The 18,590-nt window shown below is 61.3% G+C and overlaps 2 protein-coding genes across 2 annotated transcripts in view; both read left to right on the top strand.

The window, feature by feature from the left end:
* Positions 1 to 8,376, top strand: part of FAM20C (FAM20C golgi associated secretory pathway kinase) — a 37,088-nt gene extending 28,712 nt beyond the window's left edge. The window contains exons 6-10 of the mRNA XM_080829834.1: positions 718 to 898; positions 1,506 to 1,615; positions 1,764 to 1,845; positions 7,219 to 7,278; positions 7,878 to 8,376. Coding sequence (XP_080685960.1) covers positions 718 to 898; positions 1,506 to 1,615; positions 1,764 to 1,845; positions 7,219 to 7,278; positions 7,878 to 8,127 — 683 coding nt within the window. The 3' untranslated portion in view covers positions 8,128 to 8,376. The remainder of the gene's footprint in view (positions 1 to 717; positions 899 to 1,505; positions 1,616 to 1,763; positions 1,846 to 7,218; positions 7,279 to 7,877) is intronic.
* An 8,481-nt stretch (positions 8,377 to 16,857) lies between these two features.
* FOXL3 (forkhead box L3) lies at positions 16,858 to 18,199 on the top strand (the record flags this gene model as incomplete). The annotated part of the gene is made up of 3 exons (XM_080830431.1): positions 16,858 to 16,964; positions 17,349 to 17,517; positions 17,807 to 18,199. 3 exons carry the CDS (start codon positions 16,858 to 16,860, stop codon positions 18,197 to 18,199), a joined length of 669 nt encoding a protein of 222 aa, XP_080686557.1.
* Positions 18,200 to 18,590: the final 391 nt, after the last annotated feature.

The raw sequence follows: 18,590 nt of genomic DNA, 5'->3' as shown, positions 1-18,590 counted from the left end.
GTTTGGCTCCGAATGGACTGTGTAGACAGGGGCCCGTGGGATGAATGGTATGGAGGGGGACCATGGAATGGACAGTGTGGACAGGCGTATGGCCCGGGATGGATGGTGCGGACGGGGGCCTGTGGGACCAACAGTGTGGACAGGGGCCCAGCCCAGGATGGATGGTGTGGAGGGGGGCCCTTGGGATGGATGGTGTGGACATGGCCTGTAGGGTGGACGGTGTGGACGGGGGCCTGTGGGACAGATGCCTGTGGGACAGATGGTGTGGACGGGGGCCCATGGGACAGATGGCATGGATGTGGCCTGTGGGGCAGACAGGGGCCTATGGGACAGATGGTGTGGACGGCAGTCTAGCCCAGGATGGACGGTGTGGATGGGGGTTCAGCCCAGGATGGACTGTGTGGACGGGGACCTGTGGGACAGACAGTGTGGACTGGGGCCCAACCTGTTGGATGGATGGTGTGGAGGGGGGCCCATCGGGCAGACGGTGTGGACAGGGGCCTGGCCTGTTGGACGGACGTTGTGGACGGGGGCCCATGGGACGGATGGTGTGGATGAGGGCCCGTGGGGCAGACGGTGTGGACATGGCCCATGGGACAGATGGTGTGGACAGGGGGTTGTAGGACAGACAGCATGAACGTGCCTCTTGGGACAGACCGTGGACGGGGCTGGCAATAGGGCATTGCCCCCCTCACCTGTGTGCCTGTGTGTCCCCAGCCAACAACATCTGCTTCTACGGGGAGTGCTCCTACTACTGCTCCACGGAGCACGCCCTGTGCGGGAAGCCGGACCAGATTGAGGGCTCACTGGCGGCCTTCCTGCCTGACCTGTCCCTGGCCAAGAGGAAGACGTGGCGGAACCCCTGGAGGCGCTCGTACCACAAGCGGAAGAAGGCAGAGTGAGTGCGGGGCGGGCCCTGCCATGCAGGGACCCATCCTTCTGCTGGCATCACCGGGGTCTCAGAGGCTTCTGCCCACTGTGCTCAGACGGGCCTCGGGCCTGCTGCTGGCCTCAGGCTGGAGGGAGTGTCAGGAAAGGGGGGCACGCGCAGCTCTGCCTGCCCCCAGTGTGGGCGACACCGCCCCCGATGCATAGATGGCAGGAAGGGCGGCCTAATTCTGGGAACCAGACGCATCCCCCACGTGGTGCTGGTCCGCCCAGTGCAGGCTGGAAACACAGCCTCTCAGAACTGGAACTCTGCATTCGCTCCGTGCCCTTCTTGTCCGTGAAGAGATAGCTATGAAGGGGTCTCTGGGGTGTGGTGTCCAGGTCCTAACCCTCCAGAACCCTGGCATCTGGGGTGAACGGCAGCCTCCAGACATGGCTTGATCACTTCCCAACACCCTGCTCCTGTTAATGCGGCCTCAGCTGGTAGCCCTGCTCTGTGGTGACGCCTCTCTCCACCCCAAGTCCTCGCTGCAATAATCCCGCTGTGCTGAGCTGGTCTGGGCCTCCCTGCCCACCCAGAGGAGGAAAATGACCTTCTCACATGGGCTCCCCTGCAGGTGGGAAGTGGATCCCGACTACTGTGAGGAGGTGAAGCAGACGCCCCCCTATGACAGCAGCCACCGTGTCCTGGACATCATGGACATGACCATTTTTGACTTCCTCATGGGTAAGTCGGCAGCCCGGGCTTGCACTGGGAGCACCCACCCTGTGTATGACCCTGCAGCAGCCAAGCCCCTGCTTTGCTCTGTCCCTTGGGCTCCAGGCTCAGAGGTGGGGAGTCCACCCCTGAGTTTTCAGCTTGCTTCTCTCCACAGGAAACATGGACCGCCATCACTACGAGACTTTTGAGAAGTTTGGGAATGAGACGTTTATTATCCACTTGGACAATGGAAGAGGGTGAGCCGTGTTCTTACTCCTTCAGACCCAGGAGGACCAGGCTCTGAGTGGGAGATGGTGGCCTTCCCCCACAGATGCTGTGTGTGTGATGCAGGGTGCTGGCCCTGGGCCTCCAGCTCTTGTCGGCAGGAAGCATCGGTAGTGTTATTCCTCCTGGTCCCCAGGGTCACCCCTGTGTGCTGGGTCCTGCGATGTTCTCATGTTGCCCTGGAGAAACTGAGGCCCAGATAGTCTGCTTGCCCAGAAAGGCCGTGAGGTGCACTTTGCCCCTCACATAGTCACATGGGATTGGCTAGCCGGGACGTGTGGCCCTCCCTGCCCCACAAAGAGGACCTGTGGCCACTACAGGCTGGGCCCTGGGCTGTCCTGGGCCACCGAGGAGAGCCGTCTGCCGGGTGGATATGCGTACAGGGACCTGCCTTTCCCAAATGGTTACTAGTGCTGGTGCTTGGACAAGTTGGTACCGGGCACCTGGACAGTTGGGCGTGGGGGCTGCAGACACCCAACTGCCAAGGACAGTACCGTAGCCGGATCCTGGGGGCGCCTTCTCCACTTAGCCTGCCTCAGACCCCAGTATAGCAGCCAGAACACTAGGGTACTTTCAGGGACATGCCCCATCCCAGGACCTGCGTCTGGTGCTGGGCACAGCAGAGACAAGACCACACAGCCCAGGTGCTAGGGACACAGTGCCGGAATGCTGGTGACACTCAGCCGGGGTGCTGGGGACCTAGTGTTGGTGTGCTAGGGAGAGTCAGCTGGGAGTGCTGGAGACACAATGCTGGGGTGCTGGGGACACTCAGCTGGGGATGCTGGGGCATAGTGCTGGAGTGATGGGAATAGTCAGCCAGGGGTACTGGGGACACAGTGCTGGGATGCTGGGGACACTCAGCCAGTGGTACTGGGGCACAGTTCTGGGGTGTTGGGACACTCAGCTGGGGATGCTGGAACACAGTGCTGGGGTGATGAGAACAGTCAGCCAGGGGCACTGTGGACACAGTGCTGGGATGTTGGGGACATTAAGCCAGGGGTGCTTGGGACAATCAGCCAGGGGCACTGGGGATACAGTGCTGGGGTGCTGGGGACAGTCAGCTGGGGGTACAGGGGACACTCAGCCAGGGATCCTGGGGGCACAGTGCCAGGGTGCTGGGGACATAGTGCTGGGGTGATGGGGACAGTCAGCCAGGGGTGCGGGGGACACAGTGCTGGGGTGCTGGGGACAGTCAGTTGTGGGAGCTGGGAACACACTGCTGGTGATAGTCAGCAGGGGGCACTGGGGATATAGTTCCTGGGTACTAGGGACACTCAGTAGGGGACACTCAGTGGGGGGGGGGTCTGGGGGACAGTCAACCCAGAGTGCTGGGGCACAGTGCCAGGGGCACTGGGGACATAGTGCTGGGGACACTCCACTGGGCATACTGGGGGCACTCACCCAGGGGTGCTGGGAACACCATACTGGTGACAGTCAGCCAGGGGTGCTAGGTTACAGTGCTGAGGTGCTAGAGCCACTCAGCTGGGTGCAGTGGGGACACAGTGCTGGGACACTGAGGAAACTCAACCGGAGGCCCTGGGGAGAGTCAGCCAGGGGTGCTGCGGACTCACTGCCAGGGTGGTAGATACAGCAGGGGTGCTGGGGACACAGTGCTGGGGTGCTGGATTGCTGGGGATACTCAGCCAGGGGCGCTGGGGACAGTGTTGGGGTGTTGGGGACACTCAGCCAGGTGTGCTAGGGAGAGTCAGCTGGGGGTGCTGGGGGCAATAAGCCATGGGTGCTAGGGCACAGTGCCAGGGGGGCTGGGGACAGTCAGCCAGGGACCCTAGGACACAGTGCTGGGTGCTGAGGACAGTCAGCCAGTGGCACTGGAGACACAGGGCTGGGTGCTGGGGACACTCAGCCAGGGGCACTGAGGACATAGTGCTAGGGTGCTGAAGAGACAATGCCAGGGTGATGGGAACAGTCATCCAGGGGTGCTGGGGATCTAGTGCTGGGGGGCTGGGGACAGTCAGCTGTGGGAGCCTGAACAGTGCTGGGGACATAGTTCTGGGGTACTGGGGACACTCAGCAGGGGTGCTAGGAACAGTCAGCCGGGTGCACTGGGGATCTAGTGCTGGTGTCCTGGGGACACTCAGCCAGGGATGCTAGGGATAGCCAGGGGTCTGGGGCCACTCAGCCAGTGGCACTGGGGACATAGTTCTGGGGTGCTGGGGACACTCAAGGATGCTAGGAATAGTCAGCTGGGGCTCTGGGGCCACTCAGCCAGGGGTGCTCAGGACACAGTGCTGGGGACAACTGGGGTCACTAGGGACACAGTGCTGGGGACATCCACCAGGGGTGCCGGGGACACAGTGCTGGTGACAGCAGGGGGGTGCTGGGGTCACTCAGCTGGGGGTGCTAGGTTACAGTGCAGGGGTGCTGGGGACACAGTGCTGGGGACTCAGTGCCAGGGGTGATGGGGACAATCATCTGTGGGTTCTGGGAACACAGTGCTGGTGACAGTCTGGTGAGGGTGCTGGGGACACTCAGCCAGAGGTGCTAGGTTACAGTGCCAGGGTGCTGGGGATACTCAGCTGGAAGTGCTGGGCACAGTACCGGGGGTGTTGGGGCATTTAGCCACAGTGCTGAGGATAGTCAGCCTGGGGCAATGGGGACACAGTGCCGGGATGCTAGGGACACTCAGCCAGGGGTGCTAGGTTACAGTGCCAAGGTGTTGGGGTCACTCAGCTGGGGGCACTAGGGACACAGTGCTGGGGGTGTTGGAACCCTAACCCGGGGGTGCTGGGGACAGTCAGCCAAGTGTCCTAGGGACACTCAGCCAGGGGTGATGGGGACAGTCAGCTGCGGGTGCTGGGAACACAGTGCTGGTGACAGGTGAGTGTGCTGGGGACCTAGTGCTGGGTGCTGGGGACACTCAGCCGGGGTGCTAGGTTACAGTGCCGGGGGTGCTGGGACACTTAGCCGTGGCACCAGGGACATAGTGCTGGGATGCTGGGGACACTCAGCTGGGGGATATGGGGCACAGTGCCAGCATGCTGGGGACATTCAAGAGTGCTGGAGCACAGTGCTGGGGTGCTGGAGTCAGCCGGGGTGCTGGGGACATAGTGCTAGGGACACTCTGCGAGGGGGTGCTTGGGACAGTCAGCCAGGGGCACTGGGGACACAGTGCTGGGGTGCTGGGGACAGTCAGCTGGGGGTGTGGGGGAGACTCAGCCAGGGATGCTGGGGACAGTCAGCTGGGGGTGTGGGGGAAGACTCAGCCAGGGATGCTGGGGACACTCAGCCGGGGATGCTGGGGCACAGTGCCAGGGCTGCTGGGGAGAGTCAGCTGTGGGCGCTGGGAACACAGTGCTGGTGACAGTCAGCTGAGGGCACTGGGGACCTAGTACTTGGTGCTAGGGACAGTCAGCTGGAGGCACTGGGGTCAAAGTGCTGGTGGGTTGGGGACAGTCAGCCCAGGGTGCTGGGCATATAGTTCTGGGGTACTGGGGCCACTCAGCCAGGGGCACTGAGGACACGGTGCTGGGGTGATGCGGACAGTCAGCCAGGGGTGCAGGGAACACGGGACACAGTGCCAGGGTGGTGGAGATAGCCGGGGGCGCTGGGGATACAGTGCTGGGATCCTGGGAATACCCAGCTGGGGGCGCTGGGGACAGTCAGCCAGGGATGCTGGGGACACTCAGCTAGGGGTGCTGGGGATCTAGTGCTGGGTTCTGGGGACAGTCAGCTGGGGACACTGGGGTCAAAATGCTGGGGACAGTCAGCCAAGGGTGCTGGGCATATAGTTCTGGGGTGCTGGGGACACTTAGCCAGGGGTGCTAGGGACAGTCAGCTGGGGGTGCTGGGGCCACTCAGCCCGGGGCACTGGGGACAGTTGGGCAGGGGCACTGAGGACACGGTGCTGGGGTGATGCAGACAGTCAGCCGGGGATGCAGGGGACACTCAGCTGTGGGTGCTGGGGACATGGGCGGGGTGGTAGACAGCCGGGGGCACTGGGGACACAGTGCTGGGATCCTGGGGACACTCAGCCAGGGATGCTGGGGACACACAGCCAGGGTCACTGGGGAGAGTCAGCCAGGGATGCTAGGGACACTCAGCCAGGGATAGTAGGGACAGTCAGCCGGGGGTGCGGGACACAGTGCCAGGGTGGTAGAGACAGCTGGGGGCCCTGGGGACGCAGTGCTGGGATCCTGGGGACACTCAGCCAGGGATGCTGGGGACACTCATCCAGGGATAGTAGGGACAGTCAGCCGGGGGTGTGGGACACAGTGCCAGGGTGGTAGAGACAGCCGGGGGCCCTGGGGACGCAGTGCTGGGATCCTGGGGACACTCATCCAGGGATAGTAGGGACAGTCAGCCGGGGGTGCGGGACACAGTGCCAGGGTGGTAGAGACAGCCGGGGGCACTGGGGAGAGTCAGCCAGGGGTGCTGGGGTCGGCCAGCTGGGGGCGCTGGGGACACAGTGCTGGGATGTTGGGGGCACTAAGCAGGGGGTGCTGGGGACACTCAGGGGTGCTAGAGAGAGTCAGCCGGGGGTGCTAGGGACACAGTGCTGGGGATACTCTGCCAGATGGTGATGGGGGCACTCAGCCAGGAGTGCTGGGGCACAGTGCCAGAGGTATTGGGACACTTAGCCGGGGTGCTAGGGATACAGTGCGGGGGGTGTTTGGGACAGTCAGCTGTGGGAGCTGGGAACACAGTGCTGGTGACAGCCAGCGGGTGCTGGGAACACTCAGCCAGGGGTGCTAGTTACAGTGCCGGGGTGCTGGGACACTCAGCCAGGGTGATGGGAAAGTCTGCTGGGGACACAGTGCTAGGGACACTCAGCAGGGATGCTAGGGATAGTAAGCTGGGGGTGCTGGGTGCATAGTGCTGGGGTGATGGGTACAATCAACTGGGGGTGTGGGGAACACTCAGCCCGGGTTGCTGGGGACACAGTGCTGGGGTGGTGGAGACAGCCGGGGGCGCTGGGGACACAGTGCTGGGATACTGGGTACACTCAACTGGGGGCACTGGGGACACTCAGCCGGCTGTGCTGGGACACTCACCTGGGGGTGCTGGGGACACAGTACTGAGGACAGTCCACTGGGGGTGCTGGGGACACTCACCCAGGGGGCTGGGGACAGCTGGGGATTCTGGGGTATAGTCCTGGGTAATGGGGACAGTTAGCTAGGGCGCTGTGGACACAAAGCCGGGACTTGGGGACAGCAGTGTCTTGGGGGGGACACACTGCCCCGTCTCCATGGCTATGGCTCTCCAGTAGGGTACACAGGGCACTGCCCGCTGCAGGGCTGGGGTCCCCCATGGAGTGCCCTGTTGCAGGCTCTGCACACGGGTATCCTGCGTGTCGTGTCCCCAACAATTCTGTGCTTCCTCGGCAGGTTTGGGAAGTATTCCCATGACGAGCTGTCCATTCTGGTGCCTTTACAGCAGTGCTGCAGGTATGGCGCCCCACTCTGCACCCCCCAGCCCCCAGCCCAGCCACAGATTGGGCAGAGGCCCCCAAGCCCCACTCCCACAGCCCAGCAGCGTGCAGCCCAGCACCCGGAGCCCGAGCTGTGGCATCCCCAGCCCTTCCCGGCGCACGTCTCAGGCCAGCCATGTTGGCCCCCGTCACAGATAAAGACACTGGGGCTCAGACTGGCGTCCTGCACCCCCCAGCACTCCGTGCCCCTCACTGCCACCCTCTGTGGGGCTCCCCTCCCGGCACCTCTTCCCTTTACGGGTGGGGAACCAGGCCATGGGGCAGAACCAGGAGCTCCCTGCCCGGGGAAGGTGTGTGGGGTTGAGCTGGGCTCAGTCTCCCGGATGCATGGGTCATCTTCCCTGCCCTGCATCTGCCTGGAGTGTCGGGTCCCTGCAGGCACTGACAGGCCTCCTGTGGCCACCTGCTCTGCCAGGCAGGACCCTTACCGCGGCGCCTCCGGGAGGCAGTGGCTGGATCAGGCAGGGACCCGCCTGGGACTGTTCCTGGCTTGGTGCCCGCGTCCTCTGTGCCCAGGCCCCAAAGGCTGGGGCCTGACCTGTCTCTCCCCGGCAGGGTCAGGAAGTCCACCTACCTTCGGCTGCAGCTCCTGGCCAAGGAGGAGTACCGGCTGAGCCTGCTGATGGCGGAGTCCCTGCGCAAGGACCGCGTGGCCCCCGTCCTGTACCGGCCACACCTGGAGGCGCTGGACCGGCGGCTGCGCATCGTGCTGCGGGCCATTGGGGACTGCGTGGAGAAGGATGGGCCGCACAGCGTGCTGGAGGACGACCTGGATGCCGAGCACAGAGTGCCCCCCGGCAGGTAGTGACCGAGAGCCGCCGGCCTGCCGTGGAGGAGGGACACGCGTGTCCACGCTGTGATTCGGTGACTGCGGGAACAGATGGACCGCTCCTGGGGTCAGGCACCGCAGGCCCGATGGGACTCACCGTGTCCACTTTGAGACCGGAGAAGGCTGGGGAGGGGGCGCTCTGTGCTCATGGACAAGGCGGCCTGGCGGCGGGGGCCACCCACCCTTCTGTATGGGAAGGAAGCCTTTACTGACTGTTTTGTATTTATACTTGGTGTCTATGTATATAAATAGAGCGACACCCTGCAGACCCCAGACCACCCACCAAATGCACATGTGGGGGCCTCGCCCCCTGGGGCCGGCCTCTCCTGCCAGGTGTGCTCCCACTCTGGACCTAACTTGAAACAGACTCCCACCTGTCCTCCCTCCTGGGAGGCCCGCGGCCAGACGGCTCACGGTCTCGGCCCGGTGCACGGCGGGGCTCCTGATGGCACCACAGGCCGGTCGGCAGGCAGACTCCCAGTTTCAGAGTGACGTCAGTGACCACAGTCTTCCGTTTCTCAGAGCCACCTGGCAGCGCCTGGGACCTCCCTCGGCGGCCCAGGGTGCTGCTCGTCTCCTGACTTCGCTTTGATCATTGGTGCAAAGACATCACACGGGCTCCTTCAAGGGCCTGGGCAACGGGCTGAATTTTGCAACATTTTTGTGGAATAGTTTGCAATGTGGTAAAAGTGCAATAAAAATAGAGCAAATGTATGCTGGAGTCTGGGCCCCTCACGCCCTGAGCTCAGCGGCCACCCAACCTCCCTCCACATAGGTCAGGCCTGGAAGAGGGCAGAGCCGGGCTCACCTTCCAAGGTCCAAGGGGCTGTGGCTGGGAGGCAGGAGGTGGGGGAAGCCCCCTGTCCCACTCCTGGTGTAGCTGACCAAGCTGGGCAGGGGGTCCCTGAAGACACGGGCCAGTGTCTTCACTGCAGAAGCACGTCTACACAGCCCAGGTGTGCCCAGCGGAGCCAGGAGAAGTCTGGCCCTGTAGGCCACAGGGCCTGAACCCTCCTGGGAGCCCTGCCTGGGGGCTCCCCGAGATTGTTGCCTGCAGGGGCTCAGTGGGAGCACAGGGCACCGTGACAGGCCAGCTCCAGGGGTTCCAAGGGAAGGACACCACTGAGCACTGACATAAACCCCAGAGAGTCCCACGGAGCGGCGAGCCCTGGGTGTTAGAGCCCTGGCCACCTCCGGGGCTCCCAGCCCCTCTGGTACCCCAGGATGACTTGTTTCTCTGCACCTGGCCGCATGCAAAGCTGCCACCACGAATTATTCCTGGTCTCTAAGGCAAGACAGCAAGGTTGATCTTCTTCTCCTCATTTCACAGGTGGGGACATGGAGGCTCAGGGAGGGGCTGACATGCAGCACAAAAGTCAGTTTAGGTTTCCAGAATGGCCAAGCCATTGGCTGCCAGGCTGAGGCCTCCCCTCCTGGACCCCACCTGGGGCTCTGCTCAGGGTACAGCCCACAGCAGAACCACAAAGGACCTCAGACTACAGAGGAAGTCAATGGGGGGATGATAAAGTGAACCCCAAAGGCAGCCCCCCATCAGTAACCCACCTGGCACTGGCTTCCCACCCAGCATTCCCCTGGTGACACCAATGGATCAGGTGTCCCTGCCCCTTCCTGCCTGTGGCTGTACCTGCACACCTATGGCCTCACCCACCGCCACCCCCCAAGCCTCCTGCTGGGCCCCTGTCCCTGCCGCACGGGGAGGAGGTAAGTGTCTGGAGCCTGACGACGTCTCATGATTGATCGATCGATCGGAAGCAGCCAGTTCTGCTGCCGGGAGAGCGCACCCCCCAGCCTCCTCCCAGGCCGCCCCTAGAGAACAGAGGGACTCTGAGGCCAGGGCTGCTGTCCCCACCCCCAGGCCCCCGGTCCATGTGCCACGGGTCCAATGGTGCTCGCTGGGTGGCTGCTAGAGGAAGGCCAGGGGGCTTGCTGGTGACCTCGATGGACCCTGGAGGTTTGCAGGGTGGTGAGGGGGACACACAGCCAACTCCCATGTGCAGCTCCAAATAACAGGGATGGCAAAGGGACAGAGGAGATGGAAACCCGGGGCAGGGCCACATGCAAAGACAGGTCTCCTGAGTTCCTGGGTGGAGGCCGACCTCCAACGTGCCAGCATTCGCAGACGGACCTTCAAGGAGGCAATTCAAGTTGAATGTGGTCGGGGGGGGGCAGTCCCCCAGAGCTGACGTCCTTGTAGGAGGAGGAAGCACCCCTGCAGATGGCCCCCGGCACATGCAGGGGCAGGCCACATGGGGCGGGCCACGTGGGGACAGGCAGGAGACCTCACCAGGAGCCAGCCTGGCACCTGGTCTTCAGAGTCCGGCCAGTCCGGACAGTGAGAGAAGAGACGCCCGTGTGTCCGCGGCCCCATGAGGGAGCTCTGAAGCAGCGCCCGTGGCACAGTGGGACATCCACATCTGGGCTTTTCCCTCGGGTCCCAGCACAGGACTCCCAGGTCTTTTGGAGCTGCCTGAGCAAAGGTAGGAGGAGGAAAGCACGGGGAGGCCAGTGACGGGGCTGGCCAGGAAGAGTGTCGTAAGCAAGCACGTAGCGGTCACCCAGATTCATGTCGGAACCTGTCTCTGGGACCTGGAGTCAAATCAAACCAAACCATTCCTCGGAGCACCCACGGCTGTGGGAGAGAACTCAGACCCAACACTCAGACCACCCTTCCCCCCGGGGCTCCAGTGAAAGCTCGTGGGGTGCAGAGAGGCCAGAGCGGAGGGAGCAGGTCCCGAAAACAGGAGAAAAGAGGGCTTTCCATGCAACTCCTCTTGGTGCAAGTCAGCTCTCCCGGGACCCTTACCCACCCTTCCGGCCCTCAGACCAGACAGCATCTCACCAGAGGTGGCTAGGGAAAGTGTGGGCAAGAACTCAAACAAAACCCCCCTCAGGCGGCCTGGGATCTCCTTCTGGAGACTCGAGGGGCAGGGAGGGGGGCAGGTAGCACCCTGCCTGAGGCCACGGGGGGCATCATGTGTGCAGTGGGGCAATGCAGGTGGGTGGGCACCCCCTCATTTCCCAGCCCCTCCCCAGAAGTCTGAGATGCACGAAGGACAAAGGACACCCTCCATTGCTCAAGGGAAAGATGACAAAGGCACCTCACAAACCACAGGCCCTCCCGGGTGCACCCTCTGGCTCCCCGGGCCAGCTGGGAGGAACCTGAATGCACAGACCTGGGGGGCCAGAGCCTCAGAGGCCAAGTGCCCAGGCAGAGGGTACCTTCGGCAGGCTCCCAGGCGGTCCAGCCACAAAGCCTCACCCCAGCGGCTTCCACTGTCACCCAGATCACAGAGCCACCCCCACACATCCATCCCAAATCCTGACCAGTTTCCAAGGAAAACTCCGCTCCTCCCCGCACCCCACCCAGAGGGACCTTAACAGAAGAGGGCGAGGAAAGGAGGTCGCAAGCAACCTCTGCCTGCTTGTGGGGTGTGGTGAGTGAAGGAAGACAAAAGAGCAGAATCCCAAAGCCCCCCATGTGGGGAGGAGCTGCCCATATGCATGGAGGGAACTTTCTTACTCTTCTCGGCATTTGGAAGGAAGGGTTCAGAGCTGGCTGGGACCTGTCCACCTGGGAAGTGGGAACAGTGTCCACTCTATCTCCCAGGGTAAGGACGGCTCCTGGCCTGCTGGTTTTAAAGGGTCAAGTGGGGTGAAGCCGTGAAAGGGGTCAGCTGCCGGGTGGGGTCCTGTGGGGTCCACACTGGGGCCTCGGCCCAGATCAGGCTAGGTTGCTATGCCCACCCGAGGCCCCTGGTGTGGCCATCCCTGTGGGTCGCAGGGCTCTAAGAGGCAACTTCTCTTCACCAGGCTGACTGCTGCAGCCAGATATGTCCTGTGGCCACCATCAGCCAGGAAAGGCCCCCACCCCACCCCACCCCACCCCACCCCACCCCTGAGGCGGGGTGGATGCCAGAAACACTGCCCAAGATTGATCCACTTGCACCACCTAGAGGAGAGCCCCAGAAAAGCAAGAGCCACACCACAGGGCCCAAGGACCACACCCAAATTCAACCTCAGAAAGCCCGTCCAGACCATAAATGTCTGCTCTTAGCCTAAGCCATTAAGTTTGGAGTGGCTTGTTATGCAGCACACAGAACAAAATGCACCTGTCAAGACTTTTGAATGAACTGCAAGAACATCTCCATCCATTCACAGTTGCTCAAAGCTCACTTGTTAGGAGCAGAAGATCACCCTGACTCCATTTCTATATCCTAGCTATTCCTGTTTCTACTGAGCTACTGCACAGGTCCTTGCAATGAGCAAAACACAGGACAGTTTGCTCTCCTATGTTGTTTGTGCAGACAGACTGCACACTCGGCTATATGCCTGCTGCCCAGGGCCTGCCTCATCTCGAGAAGCAGGCTTTCCTCTTACTAGGCTTTTGGCCCCGCTATAGAGGGTCCCAAGCCCTTGTGAGCCTCAGTCGTGTGGCTTGATCCATGGGATCTCCGTGGGTAGGAGTGAGTGTGAGGCAGGGACAGAATGCAAGGGGGCAGTCTCCCCACCCCATGCGGGGACAGGATTTACATAATTAGCTTTGTTCTTTCGTTGGCCATTCATCACACCAAAGTGTAGGGTTCTGGAAAGGCATGTTTAAATATTTGTGAATGCCCTGTTTTGCTTCTGATTTTAAAAGAGCCATGATTGCTTGCCAAGAAGAAATCCCAAGATACTAATTGCCTCCATTTACCTTGGCTGCCAAGAGCGCACACTCAGCCACAGCCATCAGAAGCTTATTCTAATGCCTATGGTGTTGGTTTGGAAAAGTGACATGGATGTGATTTTTATATTTCTTCTTTATTCTCCCCATGTGTCACTCATGGAAAGTTTGGGAGTAAAAGAACCAAATTTCCCCTCCTAGCTCCAAGGGAGCTCCAGCCAAATCACTGTGGGAAAAGACTAGGACCTTTCCTCCATGGGAGCTGCTGCATGCTCGCCCAGCTGGAGAACTTCTCACAAGGTCTGGAACACAGCGCGCTCCGCCAATGCCAGCCCAGCACAAGCAAGCCTTGGAGGCCTCTGCTCTTTAAGGTTCCGATTTGATTTTTAAGGAAACTGGGCATTAATAAATCTATATGCCCAAATTAGCAAATGATTATCCACATAAGGAGTTTCCTGAAAGTATTTACATTTAAAAGATGACTTATAAAAGAGTTCTGATACGTTCAATATTCTGTAAGGTTAAAAATCAAATTCTTGAAGAATGTTCTATGTTAGCCATTTTGCGAACAGTTCCCACTTTCAGAAATCGAAACTGAATATCCAGCGTGTGAACGGAGGCTGCTTCTGAACGACTGAATTACGGGTGGTTTCTATTTTCATACCTTTCTCTGTTTTATACACTTTCTGTAACAGACACAACCTTTAATTAAGCAACACAGCAGGGTCCGAGCAAGCCGTGACTTGGCATAACAGAGAGTATCTGAAGGCCCCCGTGTCCCCTCCCTGTCCCAATCTTCTTTCCCGCTGCTCCAAACATAAAAACAGATTAAGCATTTATCAAGACCAGAATTTTCTTTTTGCCATTTAGGAAAGCATCCCAACCCGTATGAGTCACTGCTGCCCTTTTGATATCTGTGAGTGAAACCGCATGGCCAGTTCGGGTTGGCAGGTGAGAACCACCGATGGGCTGGTGTGGAGACCCCTCCCGAGGGCTGGTGGCCCGGGGATCTCCTGCAGGTGCCTGTGCCAAGTCTCTGCCCACCCTCCTGGCCACACGTTCAGACACCTGGAGTCGCCATCACCTTCCTGCAGGGTCTGGGTTCAAATCCTCTACCCCGCCGCACACAGGGGGTGTCACACAGGTGAGACCCCGTGCACTGGAATCACTAGGCGTGTCCAACTCGAGGGACCGTCCCAAGAGGTGAACCAGTCAGTGTACGTAAAAACATCTCAGAACCTTGCTGACTATGTTTGCTCCTGACACCACTGTGTTTAGTAGTATTTCAAGGATGTTTCTGGCTAAAAAATCAGAGAAGCCTTCCTTCTCACTTGCCAGGCCCCATATTAATAAGTTCATTTTAAAGTAAGTCAGATAAATGTTCCAGAAGTCTAAGAAACTAAAATCCGTTAGGCTAGTTTCCGAACCGACCAACCGGAACTTCCTACTGAACCGAGGGAACCATGTGTAGGTCCCATCCTTTCATGCTTTACACACTTGCCCGCCCACACCCTGCAACCTCACTGGGAGAGTCCAGGATGGGATCAACCAAAACCTCGGAGGGGGTGAGGGACCCGGCCTGCACTCCCCTGCCCAGGTGGCCCGACCAGACTGTCTCCTGCTGCCACCCCCCGCCAATCCCTGCCAGGACGCCAAGGCCCCTGCTGACCTCTCCCAGGGGCTGTGCCCTCTCCTGCCCGTCCGTGCCTGGCGTCAGCATCTCCTCCTCCTTGGCCACGTGCCACACTGGCCACAGGCAGCTCTTGTCAGCCCGGACAGGCTGCTTGTCCTCTTTGTGGGTTTCAAAGCAGCTGGCAGGTGCCTCGTGCTGGGTTCTGGGTCCAGAGGAAGCTCCCAGGAATCAGCCAGAACCCGACTAGGGACCTGGTGCCCCAACAAGGTCTCAGACCCAGGGGCTCTGAAGGTGATCGGCTTGCACCCACAAACACAGACTCCCGCAGAACCAGCCATCCCGTTGAATGTGTCTACTGGCTTTACGCAGAAGCAGGATTCCACCTGGGGCGTCAAAAAGTGCATCACAGGGTTTGGGACCAAATGCCAACCCCAGCAAAGGAGCCCAGCTGCAGTTGGGATGGAAGGTCGCCTCCTTATCATGCTGTTATGACATTCAGGGTTTTCCATCGGCCCCCAGAAGTGACACCTGGGGGAGGGCACAGTTTTGGGTAAGGAGAGCTCTTCATTGGAAGTGGTCTTGGGCTCTGATCATCACCACCAGTGGGGCGCAGGGCCCGGGATTATTGTCATCTGCTTCTCCAGGGGCCGGTATGTGGCCTTTCCAAGGGAAGGGACCATTTTCAGGGGCTGGGCCAGCTCACATGATGTGTAAGGTGCTGAATGGGTCAGGTGTGACCCAGGCCTGGAGGTGATGGCTCCCCTGAGAGGTGCATCTCTGGGCTACTCTAGCTCAGGGCTCCCTCCTCGTGAGGTTCAGGGTTGGGTGGCCACCGGAGCCATTTGCCGAGGGGTGGAAGGTTGGAGTGAAGCCGCCATGTGGTTTCCTGCTTGTCCATCATCTGTGTGCCAGAGGCTTCAAGGTGCACAGGGTCCCCTGATGCCAGCTGACCTCGCTGGCCAGGACAGGGCTCCAGCCCATCCTACCTGCTCGCACTACTTCTGCCTGACCATGCAGCTCCTAGGGAGGCCAAGCCTCAGAACCCAGACTCTTGGAGAAGGCAGCTGGAGCTGGACAGAACGATGTGGAGGGAAGGAGGGGGACAAGAACAGGAGCTGGCAAAGAAAGCCCCCATGGAGCAGAGGGGATGGGATTCCCTCTTCGGCACAGACGGCCTGTCTCCAATCTCATTCCTGAAGCCTGGCATCTGGAGTCTCCAAGCTGCAGGGTCATCTAATTAACCTTTTCATTTTGAGATAATCGTAGATTCCATCTGACCGAGGGGACAACATGGAGCCTCTGAACGTCTTTGAGCCCCAGTGGGCTTCGGATTGTCAGCAGAAACTGGCCTCCCAGGTGGTACTGGGGGAACCTGGAGCCACCAGGTCAGGCCCGCCCACCCTTCTCCACCAGCGGCAGTGGGCGGCATCAAGCTCTCGTGAGGCCAACTGGCTGGGCGGAACAGAGCTCATTTCTGACCTAAAGGTCGTGCTTTGAAAGCAGAATTTTCTGGCACTGGACCAGAGCGGGGTCAGAGGGAAAGGGTCCAGCATTTCCTCCAAGGCCCTGGAACCCAGCCACACTGTCTCTCACTGCACAGAGGGGTGCCTCCTCCAGATCCCACGAGGGGCTCAGGAGTCTGCTCACTCTGGGAGCCCCTGAGTGCGAGGGGCGCCAAGCTCTCTGTCCTGGGAGCACACTTGATGTTTCCAAACTCTCTGGCCTGGCCCCTGCTGCTCCCGGGCAGGAGGTGGGGCTGAGCCTGGTGGTAGAGGAGGCCACAGTCCTGGCCCTGCATGTGGCCTGGCAACCCTAGGGTCCACTCTGGGATCCAGGGCACAGGAGAAGCTAGTGTCTCCCTGCGTGTCCAGGGCGCACGGACCCGCGAGCTCCGAGGAAACATCCGCCAGGACAGGGAGCCCAGGAGGAGCCCCAGCTCTGGCTCGGGGGCTGGGGGTGGGAGGGATACCCAGGGGCTCTGCCTCGAAATCTGGGGCCCGCGCAGGGAGCGCGGCAACGCGCACCCGGGAGGGAGCGGAAGGCAGGGGTGGCGTCCCGCCCGTCGGACCACCCAGAGCGGCATTCCCTCCTCCCTCGGTCCGCGGCGGTCGGAGGGTCACCAAGAGCCCCGCTTGGCTCCCCTCAGCCGCTTTACTAGTGGCTGGGGCCTCCCCTGCGCTGGGATTGGATGCGAGAGAACGGGGTGGGCGCGGGGGGGGGACCCCAGAAGCCCAAGTTCCCAGTTCGGGCGTAGAGCAGCCCGCAGTGCAGACGCTGCCGGCCCGCGCCCGGGAGGACCTCGCACGGACCTGGCGGGCTGGCGGGCGGCGCGGAGGCGGCGGCAACGACAACGACAGCGGCGGCCCCCACAGGCGCCGGGCGCGCCAAGATGTTTGACAGTTCGCAGTATCCCTACAATTGCTTCAATTACGACGCGGACGACTACCCAGCTGGCAGCTCCGATGAGGAGAAGCGACTCACGCGGCCCGCCTACAGGTGACCGCGGGGCGCGTGGTTGGAGCCTCCCCGCCAGCGACCCTCCTCCTCAAGGGCCGGCCTGGGATGGAGGGAGGGCTTGCTTCTCGGGGAGGGGGGTGGCGGGGAAGGTGGTGGGGGCGGTGGGGGCATTCAGAGGAGGAGACTTGTTCCCTCAGCAAAGTCCCAAGTGTGAAGATGAGCTTCCTGGGTCCTAGAGGGAGCGGGGGACTCCAGGGTTCACGCTCCCCAGCAGCCTCTTCCTGTCTGCACCTCCCACACACCAGGGAGTTCTGGGGGCGGAGGAGCCCTGCGCTTGTAGAGGGGCCCCTGGCTGGAGGGGATTCCAGACTCCGGGGCATCCCTTCCTCCGCCCCGCATGGCCCCATGCGCCCCTGTTTGCAGCTACATCGCGCTGATCGCCATGGCCATTCAGCAGAGCCCCTCGGGCAGGGTCACCCTGTCCGGCATCTACGACTTCATCATGCGCAAGTTCCCCTACTACCGAGCCAACCAGCGCGCCTGGCAGAACTCCATCCGCCACAACCTGTCCCTGAACAGCTGTTTTGTCAAGGTGAGCCCCAGCCCCAGCCCGCCGCCCTGCTCCCCGGAAAGGCCCCTGAGTGTCCCGGCCTTGAGGGCTCCGGGACCAAGGCATCCCTGATTCAGGGTGGGGGCAGGTTTTGCAGCAACAGCTGCTGGAAAGTTCGTTTTCGGCAAATCGGAGTGCCTCCAATTTGCTCCATGACCAACGCCATGCACCGGAAGGACAGGGACCTCTCCAGCGCTTGCCCAGAGGCGGAGAGGGGTGGGTGGCGCGCACGGGGGGCCAGACCCTCGCGGAGCCCCTCCCTCTCCCGCAGGTGCCCCGAACCGAGGGCCACGAGAAGGGCAAAGGCAACTACTGGACGTTCGCTGGCGGCTGTGAGTCGCTGCTGGACCTCTTCGAGAACGGCAACTACCGGCGGAGGCGCCGTCGCCGCGGCCCCAAGCGCGAGGGGGCAGGGGAGGCGCGCACAGGAGCCGCGGAGGGGCCTCCGGGGCCGCCTGAGCCGGCCCCCCGCCGCCAGTCCCCGGCCCCTGCCAGTCCCGCTGCCTTGGGGAAGGAGGAGCCCAGGGGCATCAAGTTCAGCATTGACTACATCCTGTCCTCGCCCGACCCTTTTCCGGGGCTCAAATGTCCCTGCGGCCCCCAGGAGGGCAGAAACCCCCAGCCGGGGAGCCAGCAAATGAACCTCCACCTTTGGACAGCATGAGGCAGGGCCGGCACCCAAGCAGCCTGGGGTCTTCCAGGGGGTTTCAGCCCCGGCTCAAGCCAAGAAGCAAGGTTTTGCCACATCCTCCTAACTTCCACAGACTCTTCCTGCTCCAGGCTGAAAACCACCCTGGGCTGCAGAGACGGGAGGTCAGTCTTCTGGCTTCATCACTCCAAGTCCCCTTTGCAAGAAGACCCATGGGGTCCTGCCTGACCGAAGCGTTTGCTCTAGATTCACTGAATAACCCTCCTCTGAAGACTAGGAATATGGGTTCAGGGCCACGTCCACTTAGATCCGAGGCAGCATTTCACCCCTCCATCATCTAAGAGTTTGCTGCATAGACAGCCACGCCCGGGAAGGAGCCAGGGTGTCAGTATTCAGCTGGCGAAGC

Source organism: Martes martes (genome assembly GCF_963455335.1).
Source record: "Martes martes genome assembly, chromosome: 18".
In the NCBI taxonomy this organism is placed as follows: Eukaryota; Metazoa; Chordata; class Mammalia; order Carnivora; family Mustelidae; genus Martes; species Martes martes.
Note: the sequence above shows the minus strand (reverse complement) of the source record. Positions and strands in the feature narration are given on the sequence as shown.